General features: G+C 39.3%; 1 protein-coding gene across 9 annotated transcripts in view; it reads left to right on the top strand.

The window, feature by feature from the left end:
* R3HDM1 (R3H domain containing 1) overlaps positions 1-10047 on the top strand; it is a 188774-nt gene that overhangs the window by 113875 nt on the left and 64852 nt on the right. For all 9 annotated transcript variants that reach the window (XM_019522485.1, XM_019522483.1, XM_019522481.1 and 6 more), the window contains one exon: positions 1640-1763. In XM_019522485.1, coding sequence (XP_019378030.1) covers positions 1640-1763 — 124 coding nt within the window. The remainder of the gene's footprint in view (positions 1-1639; positions 1764-10047) is intronic.

The following is a 10047-nucleotide window of genomic DNA, read 5'->3' as shown; positions in this document are numbered from 1 at the left end:
TGTGTTTTCCCTTACAGCACAACTTAAATGTTGGCCATGGCATCATTAATAAGCATGTTAATTAAGGGATTAAGCTAATACAGGGGTATTAAACATACAGCCAGCTAAGCTACTGGCAGGCCTAGTAATTTGGGGTATAACTAGGGGTGGGCATAGCCTGACACAGAATGCAGGGCTCTGGAGCCCTGTGGACATGACCATCAGGAGCAGATGTGTGAGGAGCCATGTGGTCCAGATCCAGCCCAGGGGGCAAGGTGAGCTCCATACCCCTAGATTAGTAGATCTTTTTCTGTTTGTTTTGCTTATGTGCCTTGAAGTCAAATTAAAAAATGAACAGCCAACCAGGTTTCATGCTTGTCTACTCATAACTGATAGAGACTTATGAGTGACAGTGGATGTGTCTACATGAGATGCTATGTCACCATAGCAATGCACTACAGCAACGTAGTGTCGGTGGGTGCAAACCATGACACTGCAGTTACATCACTGTAGCAACACACTCCCTCACTATAGCATTTTGCTGCAGCAACATAGCAGCTAAAAATAACTGTGCACCTCTGGCACAGCACGGTATGAGCTTTTACTGTGCCATCACTTAGTACCACAGGTAGAAGCAAACAGTAAAAAATAAATCTGTATCATTAGCAGTGAGATTTAATATCTAACATAATATAAAATATGCATATATCTGCTCTGTTTTTAAAATGTTTTAATTTTATTTTTTTAAACAATAAACTTGTTTGCAGTGGAGAAATCATTGTCTTTTTAGTCCACCCACTCAGGAACATAAAGATGAAATAGCTGCTTATTTTGGCCTCCCCCTATTTGTAAAACAACAACTAATTAATAGACCTTCTCCACAGAGTCTGTTCCAAAATTTACTGAAAATTATTGATGATGCCAATCTAAGGAATGCAGAAAACAAACTGGAGTTGCATTCCTTTTTGCCATGCCAGAAGTACACCATAGTGCACTTTACTGAATGAAAGATAAAATTGAAATGAAATGAATACTCTGTCTTTAAGCATCTTTTATTGTGGGGCTGTCCAACTTCAAAGTGGCCAGGGCCACATGCCCAATGGGCTGCACTAGTGGTGGTTGCACACCTCAGGAGGGCACTAGTGATGGCCACAGGCACACACCTGTGGGCCCTCTGTCCAGCTGTACCACATGTGAAGGTGGGGACTCCCTACCCCATTACATGGGCATGCGGATGCCCCTCTCTGCATGGCGCAGCACCCCTTCAGCTTCTTGTGGGCTCTTCTGTGGCCCTGTGCCACATAAGTACTCTGGGCTGCTGGCTCCCCTAGCGCCATGGACTACACCACTCCATTCTTTCCCATTCCCTGGGGATGGGGCATGCAGCAGAAGCCAGGGAGTTCCCAGTCCCCAGCTACTGCTGTAGCTGAAACAATAGCAGCAGCAGCGACCAAGTGGGAGCCCAAGGGGCTGTTAACCCCACCAGTTGGACAGCCACGTTTTATTTAATTATGCATATTTTGCCTGAATTGCCATTATTATATGCATCTTTCTGCTCCAGCACAGAAACTGCCTCTCTCTTCTTTCAGCATTCATTGTTTTTCTGCTGCCTTTTATAAACTTGAAAATGTGAATTCCCTAAATGTTGATCTTTTTTCAGATGCCAACTTGTTATTGTGCTCCTGGCCAGTATCCACACTCCAGTCAGCAATATCGACAAGTTACTTCTGTCCATTACAACGCACAGCAAAGCCAACCACTGCCACAGCCTGCACAACAGACAGGTTTGCTGAGTTTTTTCACTGCTTTTTGTGCTTACAGGCTTTTAAGAATACTGCTGATGCTTTCAGATATTTAATCTCAGCAAAGCAACATCAGCTAGTTATGCAAAAACATTTTTCAGTTCATAAAACTTGAATAGATTGCACATGAAACTTGACATTTGTAGAACTTCAGGGGTCATCTAGCTCTCAGTCCTAGTCTTCTGCCCAGGTGTAGGATTTGCTCTTTCTGAACCATCCCAAACATACCTACCCAGCATTTTTTGAAAACTTCAAATGAGATAGATTCCACAAATTCCCTAAGCAGCTTGTTCTATGTCTTAATTTTAGCCCATAAATTAATATAAATAAGTCTATCCTGTAACTTGAGTTTCATGGTTCCTTATTTCTTCAGTTGCTGAATTAAATATTCTTCAAATCTAAGCAGGGAATTTATGTGCAAATAGGTAGCTTTGGGATTAAGATTCCATTTCTCAAACTGAGGGACATTTGAATGGCATGTCCACTTCTTCAGAAGTTACCTACCTACCCTCCCGAATGGGGTTGGGAGGGTAGGTAGCGGCAACCAGTCCCGGAGCAGTGGTCACGTGCAGAGCGGCGGTGTGGAGTGGTAGATGGCAGTGGCAGCCACTGTGTACAAGCTTCCCCCTCTGCTGCTCTGGGACTGGCTGCCGCTACTCCACGATGTAGCGTATTTTTAAAAGTGCTGGATTTTCGAGAACTCCGGATTTTTTCATATCCAGATTTATGAGGTTATACTGTAGTACTAATTCTTCTGCTACTTTTTGTTTGTAAGAGGCTGCAGCTACAAAAGTATCAACTGATATTTTTTAGTCTATATATCATTTGTGATATAATGAGATCTAGATGTCAAAGAAATTACTATATCTGCTCATGATTTAAGACCTTTGGCATTACATATCAAGTCAGTCCTGTTTCTGGTAACGGCTGCTCTTCTGTGTTTGTAACATCTCTCTGGTAAAATCCCACAGGACTAATTTCTGGTCTCTTTTCTTCTATTTTCTCTCCACTTTTTCCCTTCCAGATCACCTTTAATTTTAACTACTGCTTTAAATCTTCTGATAATTTTGAATTTTCTGAATTGCTAGGAATGTCTAGATTCCAAAAGTAGATTATTTTGCTTTTGGTCAAAGAAATGAATTAATTGAGATATGAGCCAAACTTCATCAGAAGTGACCAATGATATTAAAAGTACAGCTTATGGGCACCTATACATGTGCTCCAGGATGGAGTGGGGGCTCCCAAGAGCCGCTCTAATTAAAATGCCCACAACATCTCGTGTATTCAGCATACTTCGTTTAAAAATGGTGGTGGAGGCGTTTTATGTAAAGTTCATTCAACAAGCTTTAGTTAAAGCACCCCTACCACCATTTAGAAACATGGGACACTGAATACACAAGACGCTGCAGCACGCTGGAGTATTTTGATTAGAATCAGAATGTGTCAAAGCACATGTAAAATTGTCTTGCAGGACAGAGTCTCTAAATTAAGCCTTTTAACTTGGTAACTTGAAAGTTGGTAACTTGAAATTCGAGATACATTCTCAACTTACTAGCAATCTGGGTAAGTTAACAACCCTACAATCAGACTGCTTAATATTCTACTCATTTATTTCCTTAATTATGAAGGTCCTATTGAACACACTTAGGACCAGGTATAGTTGATTGTACAGCTTAAAATTTTGACAGCCTCAGAAAATGTTTGTATTTCCAAAGGGAAGTTATTCACTATCTCAAACTGTTCCAGGATGTTCTTACCTCCACCACAATATACTGCCATGGGCTATGGCTATTAATCTGTAACTCCCAGTAAAGCTGCTGTGCTTCTGGAATCGCACAAGAGTTTGCTAACAGAGGATCCAAGTATTACAGTTTGAGGCCACAGCAGAAGTGCTTACAGTGCAGCCTGTCAGATTCAACGAGTCTGCAAATTACATTAAACACCTAGTGATAAGGACATGGGAAAGGAAGGAAGTGATGGTTTTCACAGAAATGTGCATGAACAGTAATAATTTTTCTGCTTTTACAGCTCAAAATGATGTCTCTTATTTCAAAGACATTTTTCTGCAAGATATACTGTAGATACTACAGTTTCCCTATCTGATGAGAGAATGCTTTTATTGACTGAAAATTCTTTCCTTAAGCAGTTACTAATTTCACTGTTCTGTAATAGTTTAACTACTTCTACAATAGTTTAACTTCTTTACAGATTCTATCCACCTCAGATAAATTATAGTGGCAAATCTGGAAGTTTCATACACTGTATTTTTAAACAGTTAACTGTGCCTTCTAACCACCTTTCATGCCTGTATTGACCAGTTTCAGTTAGATAGAAGTGCTGCTTTTGAACATGAGAAAAATACATTCAAGCAACCTTCATGAAGGTTGTTTTCTTTCCTGAGTTAAGCGTGACAGTTACTTCCACTGTCTAGTTATAGGTGTAACCTTTGGCTCTGACCTTGCAACCTTGGCCCAAATGTATTAACATCTACAGATTTACATGCTGAAATCTGCATCAGGCCCCTTTTACAAATCAGAATTGTACCCGAAGTTCACTTATCCACAATTTGTCATATCCACAAAATGTTGTTATAAATGAAGGTGTGTTGGTGATGAGAACAATGCAGATAAATGCATGTAGGTTATAAATGTGTGAAGTGCAAAACCATAGTAGCAGTTAGCACTTCAGTTATGTAATTGCATTTCATTTTATGTATGAATTTATGGAAATTATTGGTGTCAGGAAACATAACTTTAGTGTAACTACAGTGTGATTAAATTGCAGTATCAAATGTAACATTTTTAGAATGTATTTTTAAATGTAATCTTTTTGGGATACAGATGCCTTCTCTCCATGTAGCCCAGAATTTATCTGTGTCTAACAAAGTAAGAGGAAAATTGAATTAGGATTGTGCAAGGGGGAGTTAGAATTTGTTTGCAAGGGTTGGTGAATTTTTTTGACTGAAACTTGTGTATGTGGTGCCAGTAAAATACTGAAGTTTACAGCCTTTCATTCCTGTCCATATTCTGCATAAGCAAGGTACTTTCATTTTGAAGAATAACTGCAGCTTTTTATTTACTTGAAAAATTAGGAACAATGGGTGCTGATTCTAGTTACTTTGTGATGCCATGTCAAAAATGGTTAGTTGCAAAGCTGCCTGTCTGAACAAAAGTAGGACTGATTTTTTTAAAAAAAGGGGTTTTCTACTTCATATATTACAAAAACATATATACGGCACTAGAGATGACCCAAGCAGGGTGCGGAGCCTGGGGCAAATCAGCCTGTGGGGGGCCCTGCCCCTGGATGCAAGCTGGAAGGAGTATTTGAAGAACTGGCAAAGGTAGCAAGATGCATATTTTACTCTTAGATCTCTCTCTGCTGTTACATGACCCTCAGTAACTCATTAAACTGCCCCAATTATCTATGGCAAAATGGGTATTCTGGTAAGTGCTTTTTATTTTTGTGTACAGGTTTAGCTAAAACATTGCAGACTTTGTAACGGACAAATCACCTGTTGCTTCTCAGTCCTTCACAAGTAAAAATATCTCTACTGGGTTTTGTTTTCTGGAAAGGAAGACTTTTTTGAGTGGCTGTCTATATATATTCTGTCTTTGGATGCATGTGCTGATCCTTATAGCTTTGGGCATCCCCCTACCTCAGTGATAAGGAGCATAAAGACAACCACACTTTTGGGTGCACATGCATTGTCTGAGCTGCTTGCTCATGGTCTACCACATTACTATGAATAGCAGTAAATAGTTACTTACCAGTTTGTTATTGATTTTATTTTAGGGCAAAAAAGCATTCTGAAATTGTAGTGTTTCCTCTTCTGGAGGAAGAAAACCTGATGAGTATATTTTTTTTTCATTTTTGTTGTGTTGTTTTGTTACCTGGGAGTCTGCCTTAGGACTATGACCAATCATTATGATTGAATAACTCCAGGCTTTAAAACTTGCCCTTTATATGAGACTATGATGTTATCTGTTGATGGACACACTGCATGTTTATTGTGTCTACATGTGAGACATAGCAAGTAGATATACATTTTAAATGTATAAGGGAACCTAAAGAGTAGGGAGTCTGAAGATTTAACATCTGGAGAGATTCATGCATCTCTCTTCTGACCCCTTGAGAATCAACATTTCTGAGCAAACATCCTGAAAAAAATATTAATTGACTCCTTTGCTCATGGAACTTAATCATAGAAAATTAGGGTTGGAAGGGACCTGAGAAGGTCATCTAGTCCAACCCCCTGCTCAAAACAGGACCATGCCCAACTATATCATTGCAGCCAAGGCTGTGTCAATCCTCCTTAGTTGCTAAGACTTCAGAACAAGGGATAGAACAGGTCATGACCCCTTAAAGGAAAAAAATATCTAGGCTTCTTTTACACCACTTCCTTGAGAAGTCAGTCATCTAACCCTTTCCAAGAGTGTAAACAAGCCTTGCATTCCTCTCCGAGTGAGGAAGCCTTTTGTTCCAGGATCCTATAGACATACCAGTCCATTGTCCCACTTTATGTACCTGTGAAATAGGCAAGATAAAATGTGCTTACACTTTTTTCCAGAGATAATGCTGTGTGTGTCTAAGTTAATAGTGGTTCATTCAAATTGCCAGTTATTCCAGAGACAAACCTGTCAGGCTGTGTGCTCTCTCTGGCCACTGAGCAGCAAGACAGCTTGGAAGGGCTCCATATGTAAAGGGCCATGCTGCTCCACTTTTGTCCTGAGTTTTGACTTCATCAGTTGGGACTGCCTCATATGGGACTTTGGTTTATAGCTTAAGAATGGAAGGGTGGTTCAGCCTCTAATTCTGTTGCATTACGGGCTTCTTATCTGAGTATGCAACAACAGTAAAACTTATGATGATGGATTTCATGATGTCAAAATCTGTCCAGATAGTACTTGCATTAAGACCATATTGCCATTTGTTACTGCTGTAGGCTGACTCGGACCGGCATCTAACAGATGAAGGGCTCAATATTCTGGTTTCAGTTCCCTGAGTAAATCATGTTAACATACCTGGTCTTCTGTGGTGGATCTTTTGAATGTTTATTTAAGAAATCTAAAAGGTTGTTATATTACATAACACAAAGCTGAACCTGAAATAGTTGTTGTTTCATTATAGCAGCAGCAGCATTCTCTGTATTCATGGCAGCAACGTCCTACCTAAGGAGATGAGTTAATAAATCTTACTTCTCATTGTACTGTTTAATACCTTTTAATTGCATTTAATAGCTATAAAATGATCTGTTTCTCTGGGTTTCTTTAACATTTGTTGTGCATACTAATGTGATGCGTCTTCCTGAGAATATTGTAAATGAAGCCGTGTTTGTTTAATATTTAGGAACGGTTTGACCTTATTCATGAGCTGTTGGATTCGGGGCCGTAACACTGTCTGAGAGGGTTACATTTCTCACAGTGAACCGGTCTCTTTTTCAGCTGCTTCCTGGCTTCCTTTTTAACGAATTTCAGGTGCGTTTGTCTTGTGTTCCATTTCTCAATAAAATTGCTTGTACATATTTCATGAACCTAAAACATTTAAGAAGATAGTGCTTTTGCTAATCGGAAAAGTGGCTTCTCCTAAGATACCTATGATTTGGATAAGGGGGAAGTTAAACAAGCTTCTGCTGTTCAACCTCCAAGGTCAGATGTAAACACTACTCATCATTTCCCTGGATTTTTCATTTATTTTGGTATGGAGGTTATGTTTTTTCCCTTAACATGTTTTTTCACAAAATGCATAAGAAAGCTTTTATTTCTGTTTTATTTATAAAGATTTAAAATCATAGTATTTGTTACCGTATTGTATTAATATTGAGAAGCATTTGTTTTTTGATTGTAGCTGCCATGTCAAACTATTTTTGTAAATGAAAACAGTGTGTTACAGCAGGTCCAGCCTTTTTTGCTGAGTGCTGCATTTCTATCATACTTTCTCTGCCGTGGTGAAGTAGTGAGGCTAAAAATAGAACCTTCTTTGGAACCCCGTAGGGAACCATCTTAGCAATCAATTTATATTGTCCCAGTTCTTCTCTCAGCTTGGAAAATTGATTGAGTCTGTCTGAAAGTGCCAGAAGAAGCTGAAAAATATTCAAAGCAACATTGCAGTTGCTTGGAAATGAGAACGTTACGTTGCAGCACTATTGATTGCATCCATCACATACTGGAACTTCAATATTACTGCTGTTACTCATGTTAGACTGCTTTTTAGATGTGATAGATTATATAGTAACTCAGTATATGAAGGTATCTCTTTTGTTAGAAAATATCTTTTAGAGCAATTGAGGGATGAAAAGTTTATCTGTGGTTTGAAATGGCAAATTTCTTCGTATTAAATGGCGTTGCTTTGGTGTCCCTCAGCACTGTTGCAAAGTAAAAATTAAAATGAAGTTATAAAGTTGATATTTCTATGCAAAGTACATGGTGAATTTTATTCTGATATGTGTTCTCTTAATTTTGTCTATTTGATAATAAAACTAAGGCTCACCTTGTTTTCAAGACCTGTGTACATTTCAAGAGCACTGACTTCAATGAATGCATAAAGGAAAAAAGTGTGGCTGTCATGTTTCAGCATTATAAATTTTGCTAACTAGGCAAGGAATCTTAAACATCTCTACAAAAAATTAACCTGAAAGAGTCAAACTATATTTTGCCAGCAGCTACTTTATTTCACTTCCAAGTAATAAATGTCTGAAGGCAAAACTTGATTCTTCACCTGAGTCAGTTCCAGGGAGAATGTACTTATATTCTTAATGGTCCTTCCTTGGCAGTCGTAACACTCTTGTAGCAGTCAGGCTTTACTTTGCACCCTAGGTTTGCCTCCACTCAGATTTGTAACACTACTATAAACTGAAAAAAATGGGCACATTGTGCTGAAGTTTATTGCTCTCAAGTGCCACGTTTACATGTGCACCCGGGACTGCGGCATGTTGAGCCAGGTTGGTCAGCCTGCCAGCTCGGGCCTGCTCCGACAGCTCCAGATGCTGCAGAAGGGCTGGTTGGGGCACAAGGTGAACCTTAGTTTTATTATTAGTGCTTTTTTCCCCCCTTTTATTAAAGCTGTATTTGTTTTCACACTTAATTTTCAGGTCCTTTTTTAAAAAAAAAAAGTCTTGGATTTCACTGGAGTTTGGTATAATGTGGCCCACAGTTATTTATTTAGCTGTGCCATTTTAAAAGGTAAAGTACACTTGCTTATGTAAAAAAACCCAAATAAACAGATGAAGGATAGACAGGAACATCACAGGTTCTAAACACTTCAGAGTTATTTTTTCTTACTTTATCTTCAAAGTTTAGGTTATCTAAAGATGCATGGACACATCTACACAAGACATTTACTGTGGAGCTGCCTAATTAGCTTTGAAGTACTACATGTGCAGCTCTATTAGGTAGCAGTAAACCAGTTAGCTGTGCTGCAGGTTAGTACTTGTAAATACAAGTACTATCCTGCAATGGCATTATTTAGTGCATAGCATCACACATATAGATGCTTAAGGGGCTGGCTGGGGCACAGGGTGTTTCAGCGTGCAGGCTGCCTGCTGGCTGGCTCTGCACTGGAGCACCCTTGAGCCCCAACCAGCCCTTCTGCAGCATCTGGAGCTGTCGGAGCAGGCCCGAGCTGGCAGGCTGACCAACCTGGCTCAACATGCCGCAGTCCCGGGTGCACATGTAAACGTGGCACTTGAGAGCAATAAACTTCAGCACAATGTGCCCATTTTTTTCAGTTTATAGTAGTGTTACAAATCTGAGTGGAGGCAAACCTAGGGTGCAAAGTAAAGCCTGACTGCTACAAGAGTGTTACGACTGCCAAGGAAGGACCATTAAGAATATAAGTACATTCTCCCTGGAACTGACTCAGGTGAAGAATCAAGTTTTGCCTTCAGACATTTATTACTTGGAAGTGAAATAAAGTAGCTGCTGGCAAAATATAGTTTGACTCTTTCAGGTTAATTTTTTGTAGAGATGTTTAAGATTCCTTGCCTAGTTAGCAAAATTTATAATGCTGAAACATGACAGCCACACTTTTTTCCTTTATGCATTCATTGAAGTCAGTGCTCTTGAAATGTACACAGGTCTTGAATATGAATGCATTTCATACATGCCTTTTCTCTAACAGAAAATAATTCTGCCTGAGTCCTTGACTGAAATTGTCTTTGCTTGTTTATAGAACTAGCACAGTTTAGATCAGGGAATGCCATCGTCTTATGCACTCAACTCTGGACAAAAGTATTTGAGAATGGTCTTTCATGACTTATAAGAACAGAAAT

This window comes from Gavialis gangeticus, unplaced genomic scaffold (assembly GCF_001723915.1).
Source record: "Gavialis gangeticus isolate Ggan-Ray unplaced genomic scaffold, GavGan_comp1, whole genome shotgun sequence".
Classification (NCBI taxonomy): Eukaryota; Metazoa; Chordata; order Crocodylia; family Gavialidae; genus Gavialis; species Gavialis gangeticus.
Note: the sequence above shows the minus strand (reverse complement) of the source record. Positions and strands in the feature narration are given on the sequence as shown.